This window comes from Pteropus alecto, unplaced genomic scaffold, assembly GCF_000325575.1.
Source record: "Pteropus alecto unplaced genomic scaffold, ASM32557v1 scaffold461, whole genome shotgun sequence".
Lineage (NCBI taxonomy): Eukaryota > Metazoa > Chordata > Mammalia > Chiroptera > Pteropodidae > Pteropus > Pteropus alecto.
The window spans coordinates 2107120-2121368 of record NW_006431079.1 but is presented as its reverse complement, the minus strand read 5'-3'; the positions used below and the strand labels follow the sequence as shown (position 1 = coordinate 2121368).

The 14249-nt window shown below is 42.3% G+C and overlaps 1 protein-coding gene and 1 pseudogene across 1 annotated transcript in view; both read left to right on the top strand.

Moving 5' to 3' along the window:
* Positions 1-12991, top strand: part of MRVI1 (murine retrovirus integration site 1 homolog) — a 100110-nt gene extending 87119 nt beyond the window's left edge. Inside the window, exons 19-21 of the mRNA XM_006905683.1 lie at positions 5844-5963; positions 7354-7491; positions 12739-12991. Coding sequence (XP_006905745.1) covers positions 5844-5963; positions 7354-7491; positions 12739-12991 — 511 coding nt within the window. The remainder of the gene's footprint in view (positions 1-5843; positions 5964-7353; positions 7492-12738) is intronic.
* Positions 8055-8173, top strand: LOC112469599 (annotated as a pseudogene).
* Positions 12992-14249: the final 1258 nt, after the last annotated feature.

Here is a 14249-nt window from a genome sequence, read left to right as displayed (position 1 = left end):
TTTCATAAAAGGGGTTGTTATACTGATGAATCACAGAGCAATTTTAACTATAATCTCTAAACCATTTTTGTATACTTCTGAAACAGCAGGATATATTGCTTTAACGTTTTGATGCAGGACAGGGTAAATGCCCCTGTGTGGAAGGAGACTCAAGGCCTGCACTAAGAGGGAAGAAGGTTCTTGGTGGAGTGTAAGAAAACATTCAAACACATGCCAAAGTTAGAGTCAAAGGAAAGTTTATTGAAGAAGTGTTCACATTCCATAGACAGAGCATGATCTCCTCTCAGAGTCAGAGTGAGAGAGCCTAAGAGAGACTCAGAGGGAGAGAGACAATAGAGAGAGACGAGGACAGTGAGAGAGACAAAGTAAAGACACAGAGAGGGGCTCCAAGTATTTGGGGAATTCAATTTATATATCACCCTTTAGTGCCTGTGAGTTACAGTTTAAAGACTTTGTTTACCCATTTTCCTTTGATATGGACATGCAGTGAAGAATAAGAGTATGTAGCGTGAAAAGTTAAGAATACGTAGCATGAAAGGCCTGCTGGAAATTTTCAGCCTGTAATCCGTAGGTTTTCCATGGTTTTAGCTATAGAGAATGAATGATTTTATTTTGTGTAGGGTGCTACTTAAAGACTGTTTTCCCTTCACTGTGTGGGTTGTTAGCAATCCCAGCAGAATCTTCCTTTGTTCTGCAGGTTTCATAGTGGTCTGAATGCAGGGCTGATCAGCATATCGCAGTGTCTGAATATTGCTTGATTTAACATTTTAGTTCTCTTGCCTCCTCCCTACATTAGTTTAATATGACCTAAAATGCCTACAAAAAGCAATTCCTCTTTGCTGATAGTATTCTGGAATGAATTAGCCTTCAATCAACTAGTAGGGGACCCCAGGAATCTGAAACTGAGTAATAGGGAGTAAGGAAGCTCTTCTAGCTCAGGTCCCTTGGGCTGGGCTCATCTGAGGAAGCCATGGCAGTAGGGGTGGCATAGCGACATTGCTGAGCTCAAGAAGGTAAGATCTGTCCACTACAAAGGATTGTAATTACTCTCAAATATTGTTTACCACATGGAAAAAAATAGACTCTAATATACCTTCTGGTCAAACAACACATTTTGACTAAATAGCCCTATGTTACTGAGAACTGACCGCAAAGACAAACATTGTTGACCCAGTAGACATGAGAGAACAATGAGCCTCATTTTAATGAATCGTCCCAGAAAGAAAGTACGAAAGATTAGGGCTGAGAATAGTTGCCAAGATCCATGAGTGTCTGGTCCAGAAATTCTTAGAGTGGGCACAGGCTGTGTTCAGCTCCAAGTTTATAGTCATGAATAGAGATTCCTTCAGCTCGATTCAAACCTTTGGTTCTCAGGAAATAGCTGTTTATAGAGAAGACCTGCCCATTTTACAAGATTTATAGGCAGGAACTAGATGAGCCACAGTGAAGTCAATGCAGCTCAACAAACAAAGGCACTTATTGTGTGAAGCACCATTCTAACTCAAACAAGGCCTCTCCCTGCGATCACAGTCATATGGAGGGATGGGCATGTATATAAAGCATAAAATGCCCTATCTCCAAGTTTTGCTGTAACAGAGGTGCAATGAGGGCACAGAGGGAGGAAGAGATCAACTTTAAGCAGAGTTTGTGATCAGTGAGGAAACATTTGCAAAGATTCCACAGAGAAGAACATATCTGAGCTAAGTCTTAAAGATGCCCAAGGAGAAACCTCCAGGTCATTGGAGAAGATATTTCAGGAAATATAAGCTCAGTCTAGGAGTTAGGAAATAACAGCAAACATTTTACATATTGTGTGTTTCTCCAAACCTATCCAGTATTAAACCAAAGGTTCTCCTAACCCACCTCTTTCACTCTAAACAAGCAGCATTTAAAAGAAGGGCCACATCATAATCCATGGCCCAGCATAAGGGCAGGAATGGCTTCACTCAGCAGGTTCCATGAAACCCCATGCACTGCTCAGAGCCCCAGTAAAAGACTTCCGTTGAAAGAGAGGGCTCAAGGAGATGTGGAAAGTACACTTTGACAAGAAGTAAGAAAACCAAGGTGAGAGTTCCAGCCAGGCCCACCAACCGCTGGTAAGGTGAATGTAGGCAAGTCATTTAATGAACCCGAGCTTGGGTTTCTTATCTTTCAAATGGGATCATATCCCACGTGAGTGGCGGATAGTGCAGGCAAGAGCACATCAGACTGCACAAGGTCAAATTTGAGTTCTGCCAAATACTGATTGTGTGATCTTGAGCTTGTTATTTAACTTCTCCGAGTCTTGATTTCCTTGCCTGTCAAACTGAGAACAATAGTATTACCTGCCTTATTGGGTCATTCAGGAGTCATAAGTGAGATATTAGCACAGAGCCCAAAACTTAGGATGTTAGCTCTTCTAATCATTGGAAGGGTCAATGATAGAGAATATATGTGAGAGCATGTTAACAACTAAAACCCCATAGTTGAGTGAGTTGAGTTGAACAGGGCAATCAACTCACCTAGGAGAGCTGGACTCTGGATCCTCCTGTTAAAAGTTGTTAAAATGGGCTTCCTGAATCTACCAGGGAAAAGTTTTAGTCTCCACAGATCAGTAACCTGAGGATAGTGAAAGTTTAGTTTTCCATCATTTGGTCAGCAAAACTCGAAAGTACATAAGTGTTATGGCACAAAACATACAGGCACTTGAGAAATTTATTACAGCAATTTTATGTCAGTTTTAACATACTTTAAAGTCACATTTAGGATTCCTGATTCTGAGTGTCAGAGGAATCTATATTTAATCCTCTCTTAAAGATATAAATGATCACTTGATAATTTAACAGCTTAGAGTTTTTTACGGATTGGGTTCGGAAGAACCTCAGATTGCTCCCAAAAGTTACCAATAAATTTACTACATCACTAATAACAATAATAAACATTATTTGTTGAGTACCATGTTGCAGTTTCCTTATATTTCTTGATTAATTTTTATACTACCACTTTCAGGTACACATTATTATCCTGATTTGACAGTGGTGGAATCTGAAGTTCAGGAAAGTTAAGTAATTTGCATGTGTTGGAGCTGAAGTTCGAACCCATGTTTGCCTCTGCACTACGCTGACACGTTTTTCATTAACCTCTAAGGTTGGCAGCTGCAGATAAAAGAAATTAAGTCTGATACCTATATTTTATTTCTAATATATAAATTAATTTAACAAAAGAATTACTTTCCTTGCCCCTGGCCATAGCTATGTTTTCCTGCTCTTGTTTCTGTCATTTGGACAAATAGGAAACTGCACATTAGACAAAGGTCACATGGAAAGGAGTAGATAATGTAATTTGCAAAAGGAGAAATGTTATGAATAGCTGATATTTTTAGAGTGTTATTTTTCTTGTTCACAATGGGTTTTGGTTTCCAGCACGATGAAAAGTAAATTTTACAAGGTCTGAGGAAAACTAAGAGCTGTGAAACTGATGCCAAGAATGAGGAGAAAGTGTAAGGCTCACACATAAAGCCTGCCTGAGGGGTTGGAGAGGGTGGCAGCTGTGATCTGTCAGAGTCCTGACTCAGAAGTTCTGTTCACCGTTCTGCCTTATCTGAAGGCTCCTCCTTGACATGAATCCCATTGATCTGAATGTTGGATACCTAGGAGGGTAGTAGGATCTATAGGAAAGGCATGGCCATCAGGATACTTCCTTTAAACTTGTGATCCCATACCTCAAATGGGCTTCCAGTCCTGCCCAGTCATCCTACTATGATTTCCTAGCATGTTTGTATTCCCCCCTTCTCACATTTTATGCATTCTCTCTCCTCAAACCTTCCTAGGCCTCTCTACTTTTTATTCTCGGCAGATGACCTTGTCTTCCACTTTATAGAGAAATTTTAAAATATCAGATAGGAGCCCTCTCATCTTTCTTTACCAGATCTCCAACCCACAACCTACCATACAGATCTTCCTCCCTTTGTTATAACCAAGGAGAAGTTTCTCACTCTTTCTAAGGTCTTTCTCTACTTCCCTTTCAAACAAATTTGTTCCTTTGCTCATCCCTTTTCTCTCATTCCCTCTATTGTATCATTTCTGTCCACATTCAAATGTGCTTTCATTCCCTGACCCACCTCTTCAGCTACGCATTTCCCCAACACACTCTCCTACTCACCTTCCTGGTCAAATTACTGTTTCGATGTCTTTCCCTTTCTCACTTCTCATTCTTTACTAAGCCCATGCTTTACCAATCTGTCTTTGGCTCCCACCATTTCATGAAAGCTCCTCTTGATCTTCATATTATCAAATCAAATTTGACCCATCTGATGCAGACTCTCAGAAGTGTGTGTACGATACACTTAACTTCCTCCTTGGCACACTATCCTCTCTTGGCTCCCAGGACTCCATGCTGTCTTGGTTTTTCTCCTACCTATCTGGCTGCTACTTTTCATTTTCCTCTGTCAGCTCCTTCTTCTCCAACTGAGCTAAGGGAAGAGATGCCCATAGCTTAGTCCTGGGTCCTCTTCTCATCTTTCCTCATACTATCTCCGTAGGCAATCTTATCCATTCCTCTCACTTTAAATATCATCTGTATTATGATGATGACAAATGAATGTCTCCAGCTCTAGAGCTCTTCTCAAACTCACTTGTTATATCCAACTACCTACTTGATATCTCCACTTAGATACCTCACAGATATCTTCTTGAGCTCTTCTCAAATTCACTTGTTATATCCAACTACCTACTTGATATCTCCACTTAGATACCTCACAGATATCTTCTTGAGCTCTTCTCAAATTCACTTGTTATATCCAACTACCTACTTGATATCTCCACTTAGATACCTCACAGATATCTTCTTGAGCTCTTCTCAAATTCACTTGTTATATCCAACTACCTACTTGATATCTCCACTTAGATACCTCACAGATATCTTCTTGAGCTCTTCTCAAATTCACTTGTTATATCCAACTACCTACTTGATATCTCCACTTAGATACCTCACAGATATCTTCTTGAGCTCTTCTCAAATTCACTTGTTATATCCAACTACCTACTTGATATCTCCACTTAGATACCTAAAATTTATCTTATCCAAAAGTTAACTCCTGCCTACTGCCTCTTTTCAGTTCCTCAAGTACCTCCCCGTCTTTTGTGTCGCAGGGTCTTCATGCATCCTACTTCCTCTATCTAGGCTTATCTTCCTTCTGCTATAGAGATGGCTGATGTCTCATCTTTTAGGTCTATACTTCAGTTACACCACCTCAGGCCTTTTTCAACCACTCCATCCAAGTAGATTCTCTCATTACTTTCTGTCACTGAACAGAGTTTGTTTCTTTCATAAAAGTTATTACAATTTGTAATGAATTACATATGTTTTTCTTTTGGGGGGCTTTCTCTCCTGCTAAGCTCTGTGTTGGCAAAGATCATTTATTTTCTGATGTATCCCTAGCACATTATAAGATGCCTGTGCCTTAGTCAGTACTCGGTAGATATTTATATGAATGAAGCAAAAGATGGACACAGGAATGGAATGATCCTGAACATTTTGGTCCACCTCCATCTTCCTCATCTCAGTGCTGTGGAGATCCCAATAGCAGTCTGTCTACCCACAGCATCTCCTGGAATAAGAATAAAGGTGGATTTGAGAGCATGAAGAAAAGGGAGAACTGGTACAGTATTTGGTGTTTGGGGTCTATGGAGGATTCATGGCCTAGGGCCTCTATAAAATCTTGTCTCAAGGCAGAAAGACTGAAATGAATTCAATCTAATGAGTTTCCTCACTTGTGATCAGGAATCAGGCCAAAGACATGGTTTGGTTTTCAGATGCCTAATCTGCCTCTGAAAGGACGCCTTGTACTTCCCTCTTCTCACTAGTGGAAAAACAAATGGCGACCCAGATTGTGAAGCCTCTGCTCCCATGCCGACTCCAATCTGCCTGGAGGAGATTAGCCAGGTGACCAAGGCCAGGATGGAGGAAGAAGCGTACAACAAGGGGTGAGTCAGACTTCAGCTGCCCTGAGGTCACCTGACAAGTCTCAGAAGATACCTTCCCATGGACCTTTCTTATCTCTTAGCGGATTTAGGGAAGTAATCAGTGGCCCCAGGACCGCCTTGCTTAGTAAGAAACTACATTAGAAAGAGCAGTACTGTTCCACAGGAAGGACAGGAGGAAGCAGGGTGAGAGGATGTGGTCAGACAATAACAAAACTGCCCTCTTTTTAGGCAGAAAGCCGCCAGAATATCACTGCCCAGAATGATCTAGAAATCAAAGGCCCTGGGTGGGTGTCTCTTGGCGGTGCCTGAGGCTTCCTGAGAATCCAGAACAGTCATATTGCTGCCAAAAATGCCTGAGAGCAGCTACTACTCCACTTCCTAGAACTGCCCCAGCCATCCCTTTTTCCAATAAACTGGAGTCCGCTCAACTTCCAACTGCCTCCTTCTCTAATTGAGCTTCATTAGCACCTCTGGCTGGTCTGTCACTGATGAGACAAAGAACTGAGCAGAACCCAAGCCCAGCCAGGTAGAGAATTGCCTCTGACCAGGCATCACATTGTTAGTTCTTTCCCTGTGGCTACTAGGGAGACACAGCTTCCCACTGATGTGCCACCTCTGTGTGGGATTCTGTGCAGCAGCCACGTACACCTGGCTGCCACATACAAGCCCACACACAGGTTGCACATTTGGCTGGGGTTGCCCCAGCCAAACTGTGCTGGCCTTAAATACTCAGCTGTAGGACAAGCAGAAAGTGTATGCTCAGGGTAATATTGATCCTGGGAGAAGGAGATCAGAAGAGTTTCTCATGGAAAACCTGTCTTTTCACCCACAACTGTCCTCTGTACTCTCAGAATGCATGCAGGTAAATGCCTTCATTGGCTTTGTAAACATTTATTGAGTACCTCTCTAGGACAAGCTGTGTGCCTGGCACTTCTGTGAAACTTCCCAACAAGCCTGTGTGACAGGTGTCACCTTCCCTAAATCAAGCCACCTCCTCAAAACATTCCAACACCCTATGAGACGAGTGCCACCCTCTCCATTTTACAGGTGAGGAGCTGAAGCTCCAAGGTTACACAGAAAGCAGATGCAATCTCAGTGCTACTGAACACTTTGTAGGACAAAAACCAAACCAGGAGACTGCATCCACAGTTTGTCCCTGTCAGTTTTGTCACACTTTCATAAACAGGAAGGATGACTGAGGAGTGAGGGGAAATTGTACTCACATGAGCCACCTTGGGATTCAGTGGAGCTTCCCAGCTTTTTCCTGTTGTGTGGAACCACAGGAAGTGCGTGATTATCAGAGGTGCTCAAGTTCCCTCGTCTAAGAACTCAGGAAAGGATGCTCTGTGCCTGGCCTTTGCAGACTCAACTGTTCCTTTTTGCCTTCCAGATACCAGGAAGGTCTAAAGAAGACCAAAGAGCTTCAAGACCTAAAGGAAGAGGAGGAAGAACAAAAGAGTGAGAGTCCGGAGGAACCTGAAGAGGTAGAAGAGACTGAAGAAGAAGAAGAAAAGAACCAGAGAAGCAGGTTGGAGCCCTTGCCACTGCTGAAATGGGTCACAATTCATTTAACTGCATAATACCTCTGGAGAAGTCAGTCCAGGGCATCAATGAGTCTATGGGCCAAATGAGCAACCGACAGAAAACAAGAGGGTACTCAAGTTGGGGGTGGAGACCGAGGAAATCCCAAAGAGCCAAAGTAATTAACAAAGGGATGTTTGCTAGAGCTGAGTGTTAGAGGTGGTCAAGGGCAGAGACGGCAGCAATCGGGAGCTCTCAAAAGCTAAAAAACTGCAAGGGACCCCTTTAGCAGCCTAGCCACAGTTAGATCCTTTCCTAGCCATTCCCATGAACGAGCCAAGGTCAAGGGAGCTGGCCTGAAGCCCTAGAAGAGGTTTCTTATAAGAACAGAGGCAGAGAAAACAGATGGTGGCAAGGGACAAACTCAGCTTGGTGGCAAAGGTAAGTTTCCAACAGGTCTCTCCTATGCCGATCAAAAAAGTTTGGTCACTTGGACAATATTTTAACTTTGGATTGGAAATACCTGGTTTTTTTGTTTTGTTTTGTTTTGTTTTTTTAGTATACTTTAAGGTCTGCAGCCATGCCACCCTGAACAAGCTCAATCCCATCTGATCTCAGAAGCTAAGCAGGGTCGGGCCTGGTTGGTACTTGGATGGGAGACCACCTAGGAAGACCAGGTGCTATAGGGGTAAAAAATAAAAAATAAGGGATTGTAAGCTGACAAGGTCCTTGCAATCTTTGAGGTCAACTAAAGGTTGCCTCGCCTGAAAAAAAAAAATTAAAATTAAAAATATACTTTAGATTTCAAACGTATTTTTCTCTAAATCTGGAATGAATATATATGAATACACACACACACACACACACACACACACACACACATAATCATGTAGATAAAGAATATAGATTCTGCATCTTGTCTTGCCTGTGCCCTATGGATATGGATATAGTGACTACATCAACATCCTAGATTTTAATGATAGTCCCAGTTTCATATATTCTGCCCTATTGACTCTATTAGTATATTCAAACCAGAAGTCTTGAATTTTGATATTTAAAAATGTGGTTACTGCCAACTTGGAACACTTCACCAAAATCTTTGTTTTTAGAACCCCAGTCTATCCTGGGTTTGAGGGTAGCTCCAGCCAAAATGATTAATTATTTAATTAGCTTTTAAACTTGGGAAAGGGTATGTGTCCTCATGGCTGGCAGACTCTGGAAATTACATGCATGTAACAAATAAGGTAATAAAATGAAGATGAGACGTGAGATAGATATGCTTCAAACCACATAGGAACAATCAATAGAACTCATTTGGTAGAGATTCAACTGGAGTGAGAGGCCTCAGCTTGCATGAGTAACCCCAATATTCAAAGGAAGAGCAATCTAGGAGAACAGGAAGAATGCCTCACCAGTGAAAACAAATCTGCACTGGGATGCACCACCTCCCTTAATGAAAGAACCCCCAAGTTTTAACAATAAAAGCACAGTTCCTACCCTAATCCGCTGGATCCTGTTCTCCTTATATCCTCACTCCCTCTTGGGGGGTCCTCTGCTCTTATTTGCAAACCAGCACACTGCCTTCCTCCCTTTTAATGCAGTCAAGCCCAGGCCTGGACAATAGCCCTTCCTATGACCCCCTTCAATACAGCTAACATAGGCTGGAACTTCTAATATTTACAAACACCAAGAAAGAACAAAAGAGAACTAAACAGAGAGAGTACATGGAGTATAAACAGTCTGGTTTACAAAGCACAGGGCTGGAATCCTTATCTAGATAATTTGACCTCAGGCGATTGGCAGCTCCCTCCCATTTTGTGAAACCCCAGAGAAAGAAGGCAGTGCCTGAGTCCCTCTCCGTACAGCTCCTGGTCAGCAGCATGTAGCAATGGCCACCCTTTGCATCCATCATCCGAGAGTGTCCTCTTGGTCTTGCTGATCCTGAGAGGACTTGTTCTCTTTCCTAACCTTTGCTCTCTTTTAGATTTACATTTGACCTGGAGTATATCCCTCTACCACAGGCGATGATTGATACAAGGCATCGGCACAGGCCTCAGAAGGGCCTTGTCCTTCAGCACAGGGGTGTGGCTTCACCTTTTCAGGCCCAGCAATGTGGCATCATTTCCCCCATAACAGCTGACACTGCTATCATATTAATTGCCCACTCAAAGTTATAGGCTCCCTTCCTCACCTGCAACCTAAGCCAGACTGGCCCTGAGAGTTGTTGTCTTCAAGGTCAGGCAATCCATTCATTCCTGTGTCCCTTACATGCACAGTTGCCTGCAGGTACCTGCATTGAAACATGATCCCCCCATGAAATTTTGACATCTCACTAACAAGAAACATCTGAAGTCATTAAAAGTTGCATGTCCAACTTAGTAAATTTCAAAATAAAATAATAATAATAATAATAATTGGTAATCCCAGCAGCTGACCCTTTATTTAAGAGATTCAATAACAAATACTAAAGTCTTTTTGTCTGAATTTAATATATATTTAATAACATATAATAATGTAATCTGTTTTAAAAATTACTTTGTGGAGGATCAGCTTAAATGAACTTTGGTGAATCAACCCAATATCTTAACCATATTAAAACAGAGAACACAGTCTTCTGACATTTATGTAATACAACGAACGAAAAAGACTCATAAGATGCAATAGAAAACTTTTCTCTTCTTCTACAGCCTGTTCAATTCTGCTCTCTGGAGTTAAGATGGTATTAGGTAGATTCCTTTACTTTTCCAATAATTCAGAAAACATATGTCCTCTGGTCAAGTTTAAGTTCCAAGAATAACCTCATTTCAGAATTAAAATGGTCACTTCCCTGAAATAGTCAAAAGCTTGAACTTCTTATAAAGTTAAAGCATCTTTCTTATCTCAGCTCTAGCCTGATTCAGGAAGAAGCCTACAGCAGGCACAGGGAGCATGGCTTCTCTCTCGATCTCCTACTTACAATCCTACCCTACGCCTCACCTTTGCTAATGCAGCGTCTGACTTCTCCAGAGTTAATGCTGGCAAAGGGAATTCAGTTTAAGGGGTAGGAAAGGCATTACTTGACTGATATTATTGTTCATTATGGCGCTTTATGGGACCTTCAGAGAAAGCAACTCCTCCCACCCCAGCACCACACACATTCACATCATTACTGAGCTTCTCTCAGCTTCAGGTTCTCTTGTGAGGATAGATGCATCTGTTCCAGCTAGCCACTTAAACTTCCCCTCTTGGTCCTTGGGCATCTGGAAGTAGACCTTCATTTCCAGGCAGGATCCATGACATCCCATGCCAGCTTTCCTTCACCTGACTACATCTAGTTGGGATGAAATATGTACTTTTGGCCCACTCATGGTAGAAGTATAGTTTCCCCCATCATGGCCCCCTACTCTGATGCCACAAAGTACTTCGGCAAGATTCTTGCTCTTTAGATTTCTCAGGTGTGAGTCACATACCTGTCTACTATGTCCCCCCTTACTGCAGCATATTTAGCTCTCCAAGCAGCATTCCTGAAGCCCCTCTATTTAGACCCAGGTAAGGGGGAGGCAACCTCACCCCTCACTATGGAAGAATAGGTAGAACTCAGAACAACCAAAAATTGATTTCCAAAGGAATTCTATTTCTCATCTATTTCTAACCTCTTTTATAGGCTGGAAATGAGTGACCAGCTACAGGTCACAAAGCCAAATCTTGGCCACCTCTTTTTACATTCTCACTCAAGGGTGGAGTTAGAGTGGGATTCTCCCCACTGTAGCAGCCTGTTTTGAGCATGGAAATATGGCCCAAAGGAAACACTGCAGTTTAGCATCCAATTGTATTTACATAGAAACTAGAGAATCTAGGGCTGAAAAAAAAATGTTTCCATTTCCAAGCTCTCCCTTCCTAACAGTTGTAAAAACAGCGGATGTCACCTCCGCTAAGGTGCTCACTGTTTGCTTTGTTTGATTATTCCTGAAACAGCCATCAGAGGGTTCTTACATGGAAAAGAAACCAATCAGTGCCTTACCTTAGCATCTGAGGCAAGTACTCTGGTCCCTTTTTAAAGAGAGTGTTTGTTGAGTCATTCCATCCTTTGTAAGGCATCTTTTTCCCACTAACTCTGAAGTAGAGCTCTCTACTTGTCAGCAAAGGGCCAGCATATTTCAGTGTCTGTGTGAGCCTCGAGATCTTTGTAAAGTCCTCCTACCCTACCCCAGGTCACTTTTCTCACCTCCTCCATTTGGAGATCCTCAGTATTCTCATGTTTTAAATATATATTTTTTAAAATAGATCTGGGATTAGAAACAGGAAGAAATTCTACGTTAATCAATGCATCCAGGGCTTCTCCAGAGAGCTCTAAGAATGGACTCCTTAGAGTGGGTCACCTGACCAAATGTCTTTTCACTAGGCCACAACGAGAGTGGAAAAGTTGAAAGGTTGATTGGGAAACAGAAACAGGAAAAAGGGAAGTGAAACAGGCAAAAAAATGGAGGGGGAGAGAGATGAAAGGAAAGGAGGGAAGAGAGAAAAGAGAGTGGAAAGGGGAGAGGAAAGAGTATAGAGAGAAGAGAAAGAAGAAGAGGGAAAAATTAGGAAATGAAGTTTAATGGGGTTGAAAACATCCAGAGGCTACTAGTACTCTGGTTACCTCTGGGATGATTTGAAGTGAGCTCTTGAGGTTGATCTGGTTCCTCGCAATTAACACTTGACATCAAGAATGTCCTAGTTTAGCACAGTCCTTCCACTCTGGATATTGTCAGATGTGGAACTGAGGACAACAAACTATGCATCTGAGCATGGAGGCAGAGAAAGATCGAACTTGGAATTGATCACTAATACTGCTAAGTACAGAAAAGATGCTGGTCCTGTCTGGATGTATAGGAGTATGGGTCAGCCAACCTTATATCTTGGGGCTTGGGAGAATTCAGATTCAGTGACCATCTCGTGAACAGAAGTCATGTGTGAATGGGTGAATGATCAAAAAATTGAACCGAGTGTTCTAGCTCAGTAGCTCCCAACATTAAAGCTATGGACTGGTGGCATCAAAATCACCTGGGGAAAATTTTAAACTATAGATTCCTAGAGAATACCTTTGGAGACTCTTATTCAGTAAAGCTGGGTCATTTTGAATAATTGCTGCTAAGGGACTCTATACACAGCTGAGTTTGAGAACCACTGTTTTAGATAGCATGATAGATATTCCAGACAGAGAGGTATGGATCTGGGCATCATATACGTGCCCAATATACTAAACTCTCCATCTATTTTTTTCATTTGACAGCAAACTTGAAGAATTGATTCATTTCTTACAAGTCATGTATCCCAAACTGTGTCAGCACTGGCAAGTTATCTGGATGATGGCTGCAGCGATGCTGGTCTTGACTGTTGTTCTGGGACTGTACAATTCCTATAACTCTTGTGTGGAACAGGCTGATGGGCCCCTTGGGAGATCCACTTGCTCCGCAGCCCAGAGGGACTCCTGGTGGAGCTCAGGACTCCAGCACGAGCAGCCTACAGAGCAGAAGGAAACCTGACATCCAGCTAGTGCCCCGCCCCAGTATACAGCCCACCTCCCTTTCCCCAAGTATAGTGCTGCAAGGCCAGGGTGTGGGCACACTGCTGCCAGCCCGTCAGGGAATAAGTAGGGGCTCTTTCACACTCAGCACCTCTGTGGGAACTATTTATACACAGTAATTGATGTTCTTGGAGGATCAACAAAACTGCCCTGGGAAAGCAGTTGATGGATGAAGAAGTCACCTTCACCAAGGAACTCTAACAGAAGGGAAAATCGCCTGCCCCTGGCCCAGATGGCCAGGTAAAATAAAACACCTTCACTGCAGGGGACAATAAGAAGCTCACTCTCCCCCTTTTCTTCGTTGCAATAGGAAATCAGGAAAAATTGTGCCCAAAGATTAACTCTGACCCCAAGGATCGGCCTGGAATTTAAAGTCACAGCGTGAATATCTTTCCATTTCCCCATCTCATTCTTACTGACTCTCCTTTTGCCCCCTTGGAATCAGAGTTTCTCTTTACAAAAGTAGGAAAGGTTTCTCAGAAAAATATCTAGGCTGAAATTAGCTCAATGCTTGAAATGGGAAGATGTGAATTAACATATATGCATCTATACATACACACAACACACACACATAACACACAGCACGCATGTGCATGAAGCCAACAACCTCTCAAACGTGTGCTCTGGGTATGTGTTCTGGATAAAGCCAACTCACAGATTTTCACTAGGTATGAGACAGTCACCAGGTACCTGTTCAATGAGCTCTCCACATGGATTTAAGATTTGAAAAACACTGAAAACTCATGGCTTCAATGGTGAACTAGCTAGTATCCATTTCAAGTGCTAATTCTAAGCCACTGTATAGCACAGTCTATTCTCTATTTGTTCTCTCTCCATTGAGAGGCCTTTACCCACCTCTCGTGTGAATGAGGAGACACGGTGTGCTTTCAACCTCCATGTACTCACATGCAAATGCGCAGTTGCACCTTAGTGCTTCAGTTCAAATGGAATTTCCAACCCAAACATATGTTTCAGAGCATTCCCAATTGTTGGGTATAACACTGAAGGAAGACTTCCCATGTTCAATTAGACTTCTTCGCTCCACCTTCCCAGACACTGCCTTTATTCATCCCTCACCGGTTTTAGAAGATGTTGCTTTCAATGTGGGTTTTATTGTGATTGTTTTGCTTTTGTTTTTGTTTTGTTGTTGATGTTGTTTGTTTTCATTGCTAATACTTATATCGAACTTATTACGAGACAAACAGTGTTCTAGGTAT